This window comes from Musca domestica, unplaced genomic scaffold (assembly GCF_030504385.1).
Source record: "Musca domestica strain aabys unplaced genomic scaffold, Musca_domestica.polishedcontigs.V.1.1 4, whole genome shotgun sequence".
Taxonomy (NCBI): domain Eukaryota; kingdom Metazoa; phylum Arthropoda; class Insecta; order Diptera; family Muscidae; genus Musca; species Musca domestica.
In genome coordinates this window covers 11938818-11958036 of record NW_026712328.1, presented here as the reverse complement: position 1 = coordinate 11958036, position 19219 = coordinate 11938818, and the positions used below count along the sequence as shown (strand labels likewise).

General features: G+C 26.5%; 1 protein-coding gene across 2 annotated transcripts in view; it reads left to right on the top strand.

Moving 5' to 3' along the window:
- LOC101887934 (uncharacterized) overlaps positions 1-12815 on the top strand; it is a 50947-nt gene extending 38132 nt beyond the window's left edge. For both annotated transcript variants that reach the window (XM_059126898.1, XM_059126896.1), the window contains 3 exons: positions 12053-12228; positions 12289-12490; positions 12550-12815. In XM_059126898.1, the coding sequence (XP_058982881.1) occupies positions 12053-12228; positions 12289-12490; positions 12550-12796 (625 nt within the window). In that variant the 3' untranslated portion in view covers positions 12797-12815. The remainder of the gene's footprint in view (positions 1-12052; positions 12229-12288; positions 12491-12549) is intronic.
- Positions 12816-19219: the final 6404 nt, after the last annotated feature.

Below are 19219 nucleotides of genomic sequence, written 5' to 3'. Positions count from 1 at the left end.
ATCCTCAGGTGATCGGCCGTCCGATAATACAGTACGACTTTAAATCTTTATCATATTTTTTGTCGTGTGAGAAAAATTGAGATTTATTTAGAGAGAGAACGCTTTTTATTTGGTCATCCGACTCTACAACATGTGAAAACATGTTAATTCAACTCCGATTAATATTTTTTAATGAAATAATCGAAAATCTATTCTCTTCCAAGTAGATCTTGTACTTTGAGAACAGAATGACCCAATATTTTGATCAGGGGCAACACTGCTTTCTTTTCCGGAGAGCAATTGTTACTTTCAATATTGTTCTCAACGGTCATAATCAGCATCATCAAGAGCTTTTTAAAGGCAAATAAATATTACTCACATTAGAAAAAATTGTCATATGCCTTGATGTAGACATTTTGTCTACATCATAAATGTAATATTATCTACGTTATTAACATCCGATATAATACTGTAGAGGTACGTCTATTGCAAACGAGAGTACAAAGTGAAAAGAGATATATATTTTTTGTATGAATTTCTACTGCAACCGCTTCAAACGGATGCGAGTGGAGGAGTCAACATATAGTCCTTTTCATTTCATTTCATGCAAGACGATTTCCCTCGGTCAAGAATACATCTAACACTTTCAAAAGTGAAAGATGCGATTTTCTTTTCACAGTTTGCTCCCACAAATCATGAATCAATTTATGCAGGAACATCAAAGATTGCCTCGGGCAGCCTAACAACGACTATGAAATGGTGGAGCAATGTGGTTTTGACATAGTTACGCAGAACAACAGCCTTCAGAACGGAACAATTGAATAATAAACCAAAGATCAGTCGATGAGCAGGAAACGAAGAAGCTGATTTTAAAACACCTCTTTCAGGTATCAATAATAATAATAATAATAATAATAATAATAATTATAATAATAATAATAAGAATAATAATAATAATAATAATAATAATAATAATAATAATAATATAATAATAATAATAATAATAATAATAATAATAATACTAATAATAATAATAATAATAATAATATAATAATAATAATAATAATAATAATAATAATAATAATAATATAATAATAATAATAATAATAATAATAATAATAATAATAATAATAATATACTAATAATAATAATAATAATAATAATAATAATAATAATAATATAATAATAATAATAATAATAATAATAATACTAATAATAATAATACAATAATAATAATAATAAGAATAATATATAATAATCATAATAATAATAATAATAATAATAATAATAATAATAATAATAATAATATAATAATAATAATAACAATAATAATAATAATAATAATAATAATAATAATAATAATAATAATAATAATAATATAATAATAATAATAATAATAATAATAATAATAATAATAATAATAATAATAATATAATAATAATAATAATATAATAATAATAATAATAATAATAAATAATAATAATATAATAATAATAATAATAATAATAATAATAATAATAAATAATAATAATAATACTAATAATAATAATAATAATATAATAATAATAATAATAATAATAATAATAATAATAATAATAATAATAATAATAATAATAATAATAATAATAATAATAATAATAATAATAATAATAATAATAATAATAATAATAATAATAATAATAATAATAATAATAATAATAATAATAATAATAATAATAATAATATAATAATAATAATAATAATAATAATAATAATAATAATAATAATAATAATAATATAATAATAATAATAATAATAATAATAATAATAATAATAATAATAATAATAATAATAATAATAATAATAATAATAATAATAATAATAATAATAATAATAATAATAATAATAATAATAATAATAATAATAATAATAATAATAATATAATAATAATAATAATAATAATAATAATAATAATAATAATAATAATAATAATAATAATAATAATAATAATAATAATAATAATAATATAATAATATAATAATAATAATAATAATAATAATAATAATAATAATATAATAATAATATAATAATAATAATAATAATATAATAATAATAATAATAATATAATAATAATAATATAATAATAATAATAATAATAATAATAATAATAATAATAATAATAATAATATAATAATAATAATAATAATAATAATAATAATAATAATAATAATAATAATAATAATAATAATAATAATATAATAATAATAATAATAATAATAATAATAATAATAATATAAAGTTTATATTTTTTCATCATAGTATAATTCAATAACGATCAAAAAAATTAATATTCGTGATTTTTCATGTTTCTGCCACAATTTGATATTTCGGAGTTTATGGCATGTAGATGTAAATCCCACATCTACGTTCCCAACCAATATTCTCTTGGGAGTTTCAAATTCAATAGTATATCAAATTTTCTTTTCTGACCAACATTGGTTAGGAAAGTGGATTTGGGTACACTAATGTGGAACTATACTCGAATAAATGCCTATGTGGACAATTATATGAGGGACGATTCTCTACCCCAGAGTTGCCTAAATACATTTTTAGCCAAATCAATTGATGAATGTGGTCAAGACCAAGATGGACTCTACTCAGAAAATTGAAAATATTATGAGAAGAGGTTTTTTACACCCTTAGAAACAACGATTCCAAATAAAGGCCAAAAATGAAAAAAAATGTCGAAGGCCAATGTCGAAGACATGATCATATTTTGCGAGGATTGTTTCTTATCAAATTACCGACTTTTGGTAAAATGAGTATGAGAAAAATGTGGTTAAAATGTAAACAATACTTGAAATAGGGTTGTACCCTTATCCGGGGGTCATATATCATGACCTGCAAAAGCGATTTAAGACATCTTGAAAGTTTAGGAAGAATTTCTTTCTTTTTTCCTAAATGTCCAATTCGCTCTATCATTTTGCACTCTTTATATTCGGTATTTCACTGACTGCAGTTCCAGTGAATTGCATTTTGAGTTCTCATTGGGCGGATTATTGTCATATGAAAGAAGTAGGTCCACGTAGGTCACTCATTTTATTTTAAATATTATTCATTCAGATTTCAAGGCAATAAAAATGTTCACTTCAATATAGTATGTCAAATTGAAAAAAATCACACCAAAAAGATTTTTTTATTAATATTTTTATTGGATACCATTCCAAAATTGTATGAATTGTCAAGTCGTTCTTTAGTTATACCTTGCGTATTTTTTCCCCGATTTGAGAATTTTTGCAATGAGATCTCTTTTTTCAAGATTTTTAGCAATACTCTGGTGTGACCGCGTTAAATTATTTCGATAACATCTATTTCGTTTCGCCACCACATAATTTGGTACTGCACTTCAATGTAACCCGGCTTCTATTTCAGTTCTAAAGAAATCGAGTCAATTAAATAAATTGGTATTAATATTGGAATCAAAAAGAAAAAAAAAATATTATAAAAAACACTACAAATGTACATTCGAAAAAAGTAAGTCAAAATAGAAAAAAAAACATACAAAATAAAACATTACGATTGTACATTTCAGAAGTCAAAATGAAAATGTTAATATATCACATTTTTACGCGTTTTTTTGAATATTATCCTTTTCGGAAAAGAGACTATTTCAAATTTGTATGAATCGTTAAAATCAGATCAGAGGTTATTGAGTTATAAGCGTAGTAACTAACACAACTTACATTTATATATATAGATAGATATCATACCTTAATTAATATGAGTTCAATAAATACTTAATTGCTAACTGAGCAATAACATTAAATTGTTCTTGTTTATTTTTACAATCTGGTAGTTCACTAATAATAATAAACGTAAGAGACGTAATTTCTCTCTCGGAGAATAAATTTTTTTGGCTACTTCGTTGTTATTAGTAGGTAATGGAGAGCTTATAATATTTGCAGTTGTAGTGTTGCCGAATGACTGAGTCTACACATTAGCCGGAGGGTGTTGAACAAAATTCTTTAGAGACATATAAAGTTTATCGCTTTTATGCTTCAACTGACTATATGATTTTTGTCCCAGTTCACAAAATCTTCATTTGAAATGTTGAAAGTCGTTTTTTTTAAATGTTTTTATTGGGGTTATTAAAAGGTTCTTTGATTTCCAAATACATTTTCCTATTGGGACATCCTTCAAAAGTTGCCTTGTGCGCATTTATTTTTATTTGCATTTGGGCAAATAGTAGTTAAATGTTTGCTGGCACAGTTGGCATAATTGGGATTTACATTGTAGTTACTGTCGTCATGGCCATGCATCTGGCATCTATGACATTGTATCACTTTGTTTCTGGCCTTCTTTTGAGATTAACAGTACCTCTCTTGAAGTAAACAATAAAATTCGTATCTTCGAAAAAATCACGCGCTTTTAAAATTGCTTTAACTCTGCAACATTTATATCCCAAATTAATGAGAGGGGTTTTTAAATCCTCAGGTGATCGGCCGTCCGATAATACAGTACGACTTTAAATCTTTATCATATTTTTTGTCGTGTGAGAAAAATTGAGATTTATTTAGAGAGAGAACGCTTTTTATTTGGTCATCCGACTCTACAACATGTGAAAACATGTTAATTCAACTCCGATTAATATTTTTTAATGAAATAATCGAAAATCTATTCTCTTCCAAGTAGATCTTGTACTTTGAGAACAGAATGACCCAATATTTTGATCAGGGGCAACACTGCTTTCTTTTCCGGAGAGCAATTGTTACTTTCAATATTGTTCTCAACGGTCATAATCAGCATCATCAAGAGCTTTTTAAAGGCAAATAAATATTACTCACATTAGAAAAAATTGTCATATGCCTTGATGTAGACATTTTGTCTACATCATAAATGTAATATTATCTACGTTATTAACATCCGATATAATACTGTAGAGGTACGTCTATTGCAAACGAGAGTACAAAGTGAAAAGAGATATATATTTTTTGTATGAATTTCTACTGCAACCGCTTCAAACGGATGCGAGTGGAGGAGTCAACATATAGTCCTTTTCATTTCATTTCATGCAAGACGATTTCCCTCGGTCAAGAATACATCTAACACTTTCAAAAGTGAAAGATGCGATTTTCTTTTCACAGTTTGCTCCCACAAATCATGAATCAATTTATGCAGGAACATCAAAGATTGCCTCGGGCAGCCTAACAACGACTATGAAATGGTGGAGCAATGTGGTTTTGACATAGTTACGCAGAACAACAGCCTTCAGAACGGAACAATTGAATAATAACCAAAGATCAGTCGATGAGCAGGAAACGAAGAAGCTGATTTTAAAACACCTCTTTCAGGTATCAATAATAATAATAATAATAATAATAATAATAATTATAATAATAATAATAATAATATAATAATAATAATAATAATAATAATAATAATAATAATAATAATAATAATAATAATAATAATAATAATAATAATAATAACAATAATAATAATAATAATAATAATAATAATAATAATAATAATAATAATAATAATAATAATATAATAATAATAATAATAATAATAATAATAATAATAATAATAATAATAATAATAATAATAATAATAATAATAATAATAATAATAATAATAATAATAATATAATAATAATAATAATAATAATAATAATAATAATATAATAATAATACTAATAATAATAATAATAATAATAATAATAATATAATAATAATAATAATAATAATAATAATAATATAATAATAATAATAATAATAATAATAATAATAATAATAATAATAATAATAATAATAATAATAATAATCATAATAATAATAATAATAATAATAATAATAATAATAATAATAATAATAATAATAATAATAATAATAATAATAATAATAATAATAATAATAATAATAATAATAATAATAATAATAATAATAATAATAATAATAATAATAATAATAATAATACTAATAATAATAATAATAATAATAATAATAATAATAATAATAATAATAATAATAATAATAATAATAATAATATAATAATAATAATAATAATAATAATAATAATAATAATAATAATAATAATAATAATAATAATAATAAAATAATAATAATAATAATAATAATAATAATAATAATAATAATAATAATATAATAATAATAATAATAATAATAATAATAATATAATAATAATAATAATAATAATATAATAATAATAATAATATAATAATAATAATAATAATAATAATAATAATAATAATATAATAATAATAATAATAATAATAATAATAATAATAATAATAATAATAATATAAAGTTTATATTTTTTCATCATAGTATAATTCAATAACGATCAAAAAAATTAATATTCGTGATTTTTTCATGTTTCTGCCACAATTTGATATTTCGGAGTTTATGGCATGTAGATGTAAATCCCACATCTACGTTCCCAACCAATATTCTCTTGGAGTTTCAAATTCAATAGTATATCAAATTTTCTTTTCTGACCAACATTGGTTAGGAAAGTGGATTTGGGTACACTAATGTGGGAACTATACTCGAATAAATGCCTATGTGGACAATTATATGAGGGACGATTCTCTACCCCAGAGTTGCCTAAATACATTTTTTAGCCAAATCAATTGATGAATGTGGTCAAGACCAAGATGGACTCTACTCAGAAAATTGAAAATATTATGAGAAGAGGTTTTTTACACCCTTAGAAACAACGATTCCAAATAAAGGCCAAAAATGAAAAAAAATGTCGAAGGCCAATGTCGAAGACATGATCATATTTTGCGAGGATTGTTTCTTATCAAATTACCGACTTTTGGTAAAATGAGTATGAGAAAAATGTGGTTAAAATGTAAACAATACTTGAAATAGGGTTGTACCCTTATCCGGGGGTCATATATCATGACCTGCAAAAGCGATTTAAGACATCTTGAAAGTTTAGGAAGAATTTCTTTCTTTTTTCCTAAATGTCCAATTCGCTCTATCATTTTGCACTCTTTATATTCGGTATTTCACTGACTGCAGTTCCAGTGAATTGCATTTTGAGTTCTCATTGGGCGGATTATTGTCATATGAAAGAAGTAGGTCCACGTAGGTCACTCATTTTATTTTAAATATTATTCATTCAGATTTCAAGGCAATAAAATGTTCACTTCAATATAGTATGTCAAATTGAAAAAAATCACACCAAAAGATTTTTTTATTAATATTTTTATTGGATACCATTCCAAAATTGTATGAATTGTCAAGTCGTTCTTTAGTTATACCTTGCGTATTTTTTCCCCGATTTGAGAATTTTTGCAATGAGATCTCTTTTTTCAAGATTTTTAGCAATACTCTGGTGTGACCGCGTTAAATTATTTCGATAACATCTATTTCGTTTCGCCACCACATAATTTGGTACTGCACTTCAATGTAACCCGGCTTCTATTTCAGTTCTAAAGAAATCGAGTCAATTAAATAAATTGGTATTAATATTGGAATCAAAAAGAAAAAAAAATATTATAAAAAACACTACAAATGTACATTCGAAAAAAGTAAGTCAAAATAGAAAAAAAAACATACAAAATAAAACATTACGATTGTACATTTCAGAAGTCAAAATGAAAATGTTAATATATCACATTTTTACGCGTTTTTTTGAATATTATCCTTTTCGGAAAAGAGACTATTTCAAATTTGTATGAATCGTTAAAATCAGATCAGAGGTTATTGAGTTATAAGCGTAGTAACTAACACAACTTACATTTATATATATAGATAGATATCATACCTTAATTAATATGAGTTCAATAAATACTTAATTGCTAACTGAGCAATAACATTAAATTGTTCTTGTTTATTTTTACAATCTGGTAGTTCACTAATAATAATAAACGTAAGAGACGTAATTTCTCTCTCGGAGAATAAATTTTTTTGGCTACTTCGTTGTTATTAGTAGGTAATGGAGAGCTTATAATATTTGCAGTTGTAGTGTTGCCGAATGACTGAGTCTACACATTAGCCGGAGGGTGTTGAACAAAATTCTTTAGAGACATATAAAGTTTATCGCTTTTATGCTTCAACTGACTATATGATTTTTGTCCCAGTTCACAAAATCTTCATTTGAAATGTTGAAAGTCGTTTTTTTTAAATGTTTTTATTGGGGTTATTAAAAGGTTCTTTGATTTCCAAATACATTTTCCTATTGGGACATCCTTCAAAAGTTGCCTTGTGCGCATTTATTTTTATTTGCATTTGGGCAAATAGTAGTTAAATGTTTGCTGGCACAGTTGGCATAATTGGGATTTACATTGTAGTTACTGTCGTCATGGCCATGCATCTGGCATCTATGACATTGTATCACTTTGTTTCTGGCCTTCTTTTGAGATTAACAGTACCTCTCTTGAAGTAAACAATAAAATTCGTATCTTCGAAAAAATCACGCGCTTTTAAAATTGCTTTAACTCTGCAACATTTATATCCCAAATTAATGAGAGGGGTTTTTAAATCCTCAGGTGATCGGCCGTCCGATAATACAGTACGACTTTAAATCTTTATCATATTTTTTGTCGTGTGAGAAAAATTGAGATTTATTTAGAGAGAGAACGCTTTTTATTTGGTCATCCGACTCTACAACATGTGAAAACATGTTAATTCAACTCCGATTAATATTTTTTAATGAAATAATCGAAAATCTATTCTCTTCCAAGTAGATCTTGTACTTTGAGAACAGAATGACCCAATATTTTGATCAGGGGCAACACTGCTTTCTTTTCCGGAGAGCAATTGTTACTTTCAATATTGTTCTCAACGGTCATAATCAGCATCATCAAGAGCTTTTTAAAGGCAAATAAATATTACTCACATTAGAAAAAATTGTCATATGCCTTGATGTAGACATTTTGTCTACATCATAAATGTAATATTATCTACGTTATTAACATCCGATATAATACTGTAGAGGTACGTCTATTGCAAACGAGAGTACAAAGTGAAAAGAGATATATATTTTTTGTATGAATTTCTACTGCAACCGCTTCAAACGGATGCGAGTGGAGGAGTCAACATATAGTCCTTTTCATTTCATTTCATGCAAGACGATTTCCCTCGGTCAAGAATACATCTAACACTTTCAAAAGTGAAAGATGCGATTTTCTTTTCACAGTTTGGCTCCCACAAATCATGAATCAATTTATGCAGGAACATCAAAGATTGCCTCGGGCAGCCTAACAACGACTATGAAATGGTGGAGCAATGTGGTTTTGACATAGTTACGCAGAACAACAGCCTTCAGAACGGAACAATTGAATAATAAACCAAAGATCAGTCGATGAGCAGGAAACGAAGAAGCTGATTTTAAAAACACCTCTTTCAGGTATCAATAATAATAATAATAATAATAATAATATATAATTATAATAATAATAATACTAATAAAATAATAATAATAATAATAATAATAATAATAATAATAATAATAATAATAATAATAATAATAATAATAATAATAATACTAATATAATAATAATAATAATAATAATAATAATAATACTAATAATAATAATAATAATAATAATAATAATAATAATAATAATAATAATAATATAATAATACTAATAATACTAATAATAATAATAATAATAATAATAATAATAATAATAATAATAATAATAATAATAATAATAATAATAATATAATAATAATAATAATAATAATAATAATAATAATAATAATAATAATAATAATAATAATAATAATAATAATAATAATAATAATAATAATAATAATAATAATAATAATAATATAATAATAATAATAATAATAATAATAATAATAATAATATAATAATAATAATAATAATAATAATAATATAATAATAATAATAATAATAATAATAATAATAATAATATAATAATAATAATAATAATAATAATAATAATAATAATAATAATAATATAATAATAATAATAATAATAATAATAATAATAATAATAATAATAATAATATAATAATAATAATAATAATAATAATAATAATAATAATAATAATAATATAATAATATAATAATAATAATAATAATAATAATAATATAATAATAATAATAATAATAATAATAATAATAATAATAATAATAATAATAATAATAATAATAATAATAATAATAATAATAATAAATAAATAAACCAATAATTCAAACAATAAAATATATCCAAGACTAAGACATTTTATAGCGTCTGATAGCATCGTTTATTTTTCATTAACAATTTGACTTATTTGAAAAAATTATCCTCTGTTGGAAAATTTATGTGACTTGCATTTATGTGACTTGCAATAAAATTCGTATCTTCGAAAAAATCACGCGCTTTTAAAATTGCTTTAACTCTGCAACATTTATATCCCAAATTAATGAGAGGGGTTTTTAAATCCTCAGGTGATCGGCCGTCCGATAATACAGTACGACTTTAAATCTTTATCATATTTTTGTCGTGTGAGAAAAATTGAGATTTATTTAGAGAGAGAACGCTTTTTATTTGGTCATCCGACTCTACAACATGTGAAAACATGTTAATTCAACTCCGATTAATATTTTTTAATGAAATAATCGAAAATCTATTCTCTTCCAAGTAGATCTTGTACTTTGAGAACAGAATGACCCAATATTTGATCAGGGGCAACACTGCTTTCTTTTCCGGAGAGCAATTGTTACTTTCAATATTGTTCTCAACGGTCATAATCAGCATCATCAAGAGCTTTTTAAAGGCAAATAAATATTACTCATATATAAATATTACTCATAATAATAATAACAATAATAATAATAATAATAATAATAATAATAATAATAATAATAATAATAATAATAATAATAATAATAATAATAATAACAATAATAATAATAATAATAATATAATAATAATAATATAATAATAATAATAATAATAATAATAATAATAATAATAATAATAATAATAATAATAATAATAATAATAATAATAATAATAATAATAATAATAATAATAAAATAATAATAATAATAATAATAATAATAATAATAATAATAATAATATAATAATAATAATAATAATAATAATAATAATAATAATAATAATAATAATAATAATAATAATAATAATAATAATAATAATAATAATAATAATAATAATAATAATAATAATAATAATAATAATAATAATAATAATAATAATAATAATAATAATAATAATAATAATAATAATAATAATAATAATAATAATAATAATAATATAATAATAATAATAATAATAATAATAATAATAATAATAAATAAATAAACCAATAATTCAAACAATAAAATATATCCAAGACTAAGACATTTTATAGCGTCTGATAGCATCGTTTATTTTTCATTAACAATTTGACTTATTTGAAAAAATTATCCTCTGTTGGAAAATTTATGTGACTTGCTTTTGAGGTACTTGTGGGTGTTGATCGTATTTTATAAATTTGCATTACTCACAGTTTCTGTTCATTTTTGGAAAATAGCTCCTTTGTAAAAGTTGAAATTTGTTTTCCTTTTCTGGTTCTTGATCGCTCTTATTTAGGTGCAAATCCTGTTAGGTAAGTGACCAGTCTTAAGTAATTCGTAATTTATAATGTGAAAAGTTTTTAAGAAAATTTCCTGCAAAAATCCTAAGAACAGTTTGAATAGTTGCTTCACTAGCTGTTAAAGTAATCGAATCTTCTTCACGCTATACGTTTTAATATGAGGAACAAAATATAATGTAATAGTACTTGTAGACTGATCACCTTCTCTTGATTCGGCTGAGTCTGATCTGGAACATGATGGAACGCTGTTGAAAGCATCAGTGGTCAAATTAAAAATCTAATCAAAGTCAAAACTTCTGTTCTTGAAATCTCAAAGGCATTTGACACAATAATGACACACAGTTTAAGAACTTCACATATTTCATTTCATGAAATCCACATGATTTTCTAGGTTTACGTTGGCTATATTGAAAAATGTAAAGAAAAAATAGCAGATTTTTAAAACATGTTTAAAGTAATGAACTTGTTTTCATAGAAAATTCACGCCATATTTCTTTCAGACAAAAATTTTCGAGGTGGATAATTGACCGTCAATTGGAAGAAAAATGTATATTAATGTTTGCACATAGAAAACTCGTAACGTTGGCCATAATGTTTACTTATGAAGAGTTGGATCCATTTGGGATGGAGATACAATTAAAAACAGTAGAAGTAACAAAAAATATGGTACCGAGGGGTAAGTTTGAAAATGAAAAAGTATATATAATAAAATAACTATACTGTAAATTTTCTGTAGAAACATGGAAACCCATAGATTTCGTGTTGGAATTTCACTTAAAATTATGTTTGCCATTTAATCTACTTACATTTTGCGGAAAAGGAAATGAAAATGGAATAATGGAAATTATGCAAAAGATCGATACCATTTGTAATCAAATTATCAATTTGGGTGTTCGTTTACAGCAAATAGTATATACTCATGGAGCGTCGATAATAAGGTAAATTTAATTGCAATAGTATATTTTTTAGTAACAGTAACTTTTCTGTTTTGTTATAGGGACCAACATCGAACATATGTGTACAAGGTTGTTCGTAGAATAGTCTCTCGTTCACACCAATATCCTCTTGTGGAAAAAATAGAATTCAAAATTGAATTGCTAAACCTAAAAAAACTAAGTTATAAAGATATTACGATGCCATCCCTGCATAAGTTTTCCGAGAGTATACACTCGCTTCCAAACGGTGTAGAATTTTTAAATATTTTTTTAAATAATCCATTAATGTATTTGAATATGAATGAATAAATCGCCTTTATATAACAGAGTTGTTTGTACCATTACAATTTAAGTCTTTTCGAAAAACATCATGAGATGAAATGGGGTAAGTGTACCAGTAGTCGGCATTTTAGGCTTTTCAATATTTCAATCTTTTAACATTCTATGTGAAATCTTTCAATTGCAAAAAAATAAAGTAGTTCAAATCCCATTTTTTTTTTTTAGTTTTCGAAATAATAAACAACAATTGAATTTGTTTTTATTAAATTGGCAAAAATTGCAATTTTACTAAAATAGTAGTTTTATGCCAGTAGTCGGCACCATTTTCCAATGCTCGGCATGTCTATTTGCCAGTAGTCGGCATATGGTATTTCAGTAAAAAAAATATTTTTTTGTATTTTTTTTATTTCAAAAAGTATAAAACAATGCTATATTACTAATTCACAGTTTAATTAATTATATATTCTTTCATTCTAAACCAATTATAGGTAGAAAATCAAGAATAGTATGGTTACCTTCAGTAACATGGATTTTCAATTTAAATAAAAATGAGATTAAATAAAAAAATAAATATTATATTTGCAATTTGTGAATTGATGTCTATCCTTTCTTCAAAAATACCACTGCTATCTAAAGCGACAAATAGCTGATTTAAAAAACCTACTTAATTTAGAAAAGGTTGTCAAAAAGCAAAAATAAAAGCAACTGCCGACTTGAAACTATTTTTTATTTGAGTAGTTTTTGGATTATTTTTTAATACTTTTCTCAAGTTTTGGCGAAATTGGTCAAAAATGATATTTTTCTAGCAATCGGCACCCTCTGCCGACTACTGGCAAATCTATTATTTTCTGTTCCTAACGTCGGCATTATATAATATAAGAGAAAAATACTTGATTTGTACGTTTTTAAGTTATAAAATGATCTATAGGCTGTTATTTACTATTATAAAATATTTCTGATTCCAAAAGTATTAAATTAAATGTACTTAAATCGATTATTAAGTTGACGCCACCACTAATTTTTTCTTTACAAACAAGCACTATCGCACGCGTTGGAAGACACTCACTGACAAAAACCGTTATTCTCTCGTAATAAATGATCGGAGCTCATTGGTTTTTACAGAAAGAGAGCAGAGAATACTGTTGACGTTTTTTGCAATTATTTCATTATTTGGTCAATTCTATTTTTAGTTATTTAAGTTTAAATTTCAAAACTGCCGACTACTGGGACATGCCGAACATAGGCGCACTTACCCTATGTTTTAAGAAGTTAAAAAACGTTATTCAGGCCTATTCATGATAGGCATGATATTTTTATTTTACTAAAAGCATTTCTGTCGATATACAGGGTGAGATAAAAAACTACAACAAAGTCAAACGCCATAATTTTTTAATTTTTTTTTAATTTTTATTAAATGAAAGCAAATAATGGTTAGAATAAGTTTAGATTTGTCCGAATTGGTCACCTTTGGCACGAAATATGGTCTTCAAACGGCCAATAAAACCGTCACACGCTGTCCGAATATTGTTCTGCGGTATTTTGTCCCATTCCCGGAGAAGCGCTTGTTTGGGTGATCGACACTTTGGTTTTTTTAGTGACAACCTTGCTTTCCAAAATACTCCAGACACAATAGTCAAACGGATTGGTATACGGAGATTTGGAGGCCATTGTACGCTTGAAATGAAGCGAGGAACCTCATTTTGTAACAATTCTTGGGTGGCGCGCTCCGTGTGTGATTGTGCTGAGTCCTATGGTATGTTCAAGGTGTGCGGCCAAAATGTTTGCGTATTCAAGGCTTTAATACACCCTCGCAATAATAACCGGCATTTATTCTGATGCCACGTTCGATTAATACGAGCGGAGAGCGACCATCAGCTGTTATGGCGGCGGAAAATATTGGAAAAATTAAAAAAGTTGAAAAGCTAACAAACAAATTCTGCTGTAATTGTCGTGGAAAGTATTTATTTGTAGTTTAGTGAAACAGTAAAATCAGGCTTTCTTTTACATAAATCCTTCGTATTCAAATGTTTTCGTTTTAATTTGGGTTTTTATATAAATTTTGAAAGCTCGCGTACATTGCCGAAATAAACTCAAAACCTATCAAAAAATTGTAAAATAAATTTGAAACGGTAAACGAGTAGCTAAGTTCGGTCGGGTCCTCCAATATCCTCCACCATTCCAAAAAATACCGTTTAAATGATGAGTTTTATACGGCGCCTATACGAAGACGCGGACCTGCATAAGTAATTCTTTTTTCATAGTCTGTAGAACCCACTAAGATCTTCAAATACGAAATTTGAAACAATTCCGGCCAATAATGTCGTTAAAATCCTCAAAACACCGAATAAAGGAAGGTACTGTACCCCATATCATGGTACAATGATATCAAGGTAGTATCATAGCCCTACCTATGATTTAATTTTTTTTTATTTTTTTGGCTTAATATGTCATTTTTATTTGTTTATGTATGTGTTTTCTTTTCAATAACAAAAAAATTGTTCAGAAAACTTCAAATTCGGGTGTTTTCAAAATGTTTATTTCAACGTATGCATCGACCAAATTTAGAGTTTTTGTAGCGAAATAATCCTTTAGAGATATATAGTACATGATTTTGAAAAGAAGTGTTGACCTTTCATTCAGTTATCGCAGTTTTTAATTATTTATTCAAAATAAATGCAACTAGTTGTTTGATTTTTTATTGTTTTGATACTAATTCTGACATTACAAGCCAAACAGGTAGACCTCTATACTTGCAATCTTTTCAAAGTTGACCTACCTTCTCTTCATTGTACCATGCCCCATATAACGATATGGAGGCTATACAAAGACGTGGACATGCATACGAATTTTTTTTTTTGCATAGGATGTAGTAGCAAAATACCGAAGATCGGGAGGTACCGTTATATAGGAGCTATACGAAAACGTGGACCGATATGGCGCATCTATCATGAACACTTCGAGGAGTTACAAACGGAATAACAAAGCAAACATAAATAGAATCCTGGTACAATGAAGACAAGGTAGGCTAACTCTGAAAAAATTTCAAGAATTGAGGTCTACCTGTTTGGTTTGCAAAGTCAAAATTACTATTAAAACAATAAAAAACTAAATAACTTGTTGCATTGATTTTGAATAAAAAATTGAAAACCGCGAAAACTGAAAGAAAGATCAAAATTTCTTTTCAAAATCATGTTCTATATATCTCTAAAGGTTTATTTCATAGCACAAGGTAGGCTAACTTAAAAAAAACTGAAAGTATATAGGTCAACCTGTTTGGCTTGTAATGTCAGAAATACTATCAAAACAATAAAAACCCAAATAACTTATAGCATTGGAATAATTTAAAACCGCGAAAACTGAATGAAAATTCAAAATTTATCAAAATCATGTTCTATATATCTTTAAAGGTTTATTTCGTAACAAAATCTTTAGATTTTGTCGATGTATTCGCTGTAATTAGTATTTTGAAAACACACGAATTTGAATATTTTCTGAACAATTTTTTATTATTAACCAGTAAAGAAAGTCTTAAAGTCGGGCGGGGCCGACTTTATGATACCCTACACCACTTTGCTAATTTAGTAGAGCTCCACATAACAATTAAAAGTTTTTATGGGAGAATTCAATCATACACGCTATGATTATAATTATAATTTAAAGTTCAAAGTACTAAATATGCCGAAGCTTTTGTATCTTTTAAATTGGGAATTGTATTGCCCATTTGGTGCACAATTAATTTGAAATCGGATAAAGATATATATGGGAGCTATATCCAAATCTGAACCGATCTCGATAAACTTTGGCAAAGATATCTCTGAGCTGTATTTGATATATTTCCCTGAATATCGTTGTTACGGAGTGCAAATTACGGCTCTGGGTAACAAATATAACGAATCGGATGAACAATATATATGGGAGGTATAGCTATATCTGAACCGATCTTCACCAAATTTAACATACTAGCTTCTAGACTCAATTCGGTCGCATGTGCTAAATTCCATCCCATTTGGACAAATATTAAACGTTTGATGCACAATAAAAGGTAAATCGGACGAAGTTATATATGGAAGCTATATCCAAATCTGAACCGATCTCGATAAAATTTATCATATGTATTTCTGAGCTGTATTTGATATATTTTCCCAAATATTGTTGTTGCAGAGTGCATATTACGGCGGCGGTGGACAAAAATAACAAATCGGATGAACAATATATATGGGAGCTATAGCTATATCTGAACCGATTTCGATCAAATTTGGCATACATATTTTCAGGCCTAATTTGGGTGTATATGCAGAATTCCATACAATTCGGGCTGATAGTACTCGTTTGGTGCACAATAAAAGGCAAATCGGACGAAGATATATATGGGAGCTATATCTAAATTTTGACCGATTATCTCCAATTTCAATAGGGTTCGTCCTTGGGCCAAACAAATGATCTGCGCAAAATTTCATCTGGATCGGGCAATAAATGCGACCTGTACTTTGTTTACAAAAATACATGGACAGACGGACAGACGGACGGACGGACGGACATGCATAAATCGACTCAGAATGTGATTCTATGCAGATCATCAAAAGGAACTATGGGTCTATCTCGTTTCCTTTTGCCTGTTACAAACAAATGCACAAAGACATAATACCCTGACCACCTTGTGGTGTAGGGTATAAAAAGAATACACACACCTAAACAAATAAAGTTGGCATATTAAGCCAAGATGATATGGTGACGTGACATATTTTTACTACCAACGCCATCTATTAATACAAAGCAATAAAATAAATGAACCACCTTTGGAAAAATGCCACAGTGGTGACAAGAACCAAAATCACAAGCTGCTGTTATACTGAGGTGCTTTTGCTAAAATAGGCACCAGGGTGCACAAAAATTCGCTGGCGTACGATAAAATTATGATCTTGCTTGAGCTCATTTTGCGATTGTATTTTAACGCGATAACTTCTTTACAAACGAGCACGAACACACAACAACGATCGTTCATTACGTTGGTGATTGAGATCATTTCTTGCAATCGCTCACACATGACAACGAACGTTTGCGACTGCTCATTTTGCCGGTTATGAGTGCAGGAATCAATTGTGTTTAGTCTATAGAATAGCTGATCGGTAGATTTATCTTGGTTATTGTTAAACAACTAACCAACCAATATGTATTATTCATTTAATAATTTAAAAATTAATTTCAATAATAATTTTAGATAGTGTTATTTTTTTTAACCAAGTTGAAATACACTAAAAATGTTAATGAAAAAAACAAGTTTAATTTTACTTAAACAATGTATACGAATTTGCTCAGATCTGGTCTATAGTGGCACATGGACTACTGGAAAAATCTGTACTCTAAAGAAAAAAATTCGTATAATCTGCCTGAAATAATTTGATCAGTTGATCTCACAAGATAAAGCAGTGACACAATTAATAATTTATTAATTGCCAAGTTGAATAACAATTGGTCTGTTCCAGAACTGCAAGAATGTATACGTCTTTAGTACGATAACCGATGTTTCTTTTATGATATCAACAAAAAAAGGCAAAAGCAATAGATTCTTGCAGGTTGTGGAACACAATTAATATAATGAGAAAGTTGCTATCTAAAAATCGCACAATGTACCTTAAATGTTTTTTTATACCCTCCACCATGGGTAGGAGGGTATATTAATTTTGTCATTCCGTTTGTAACACCTCTAAATATTCGTCGTAGACCCCATAAAGTATATATATTCATAATCAGCATAAAATTCTAAGACGATTTAGCGATGTCCGTCTGTCTGTCTGTCTGTCTGTTGAAATCACGATAGAGCCCACATTATTTGACGTAGACCTTTGAAATTTGGCACAAGTGTGTGTATTGTCCCTAGGATGGTTGGTATTGAAAATGAGATATATCGGTCCACGTTCTGGTATAGTCCCCATATAACGGTACCTCCCGATATTCGGTATTTTGATGATTTATGCCACATTTTTTCACGGATTTATCTGAAAATTGGTATTTGTAGATCATGACGGGTCCCTGAGCGTGTGGCAAAACATTGCATGTATAGGTCCACGTTTTGGTATAGCCCCCATATAACGGTACCTACCGATATTCGGTATTTTGATGATTTATGCCATTTTTTTTCACGGATTTGTCTGAAAATTGGTATTTGTAGGTCACAACGGGTCCCTGAGCGTGTGGCAAAACATTGCATGTATAGGTCCACGTTTTGGTATAGCCCCCATATAACGGTACCTACCGATATTCGGTATTTTGATGATTTATGCCACATTTTTTCACGGATTTGTCTGAAAATTGGTATTTGTAGGTCACAACGGGTCCCTGAGCGTGTGGCAAAACATTGCATGTATAGGTCCACGTTCTGGTATAGTCCCCATATAACGGTACCTCCCGATATTCGGTATTTTGATGATTTATGCCACATTTTTTCACTGATTT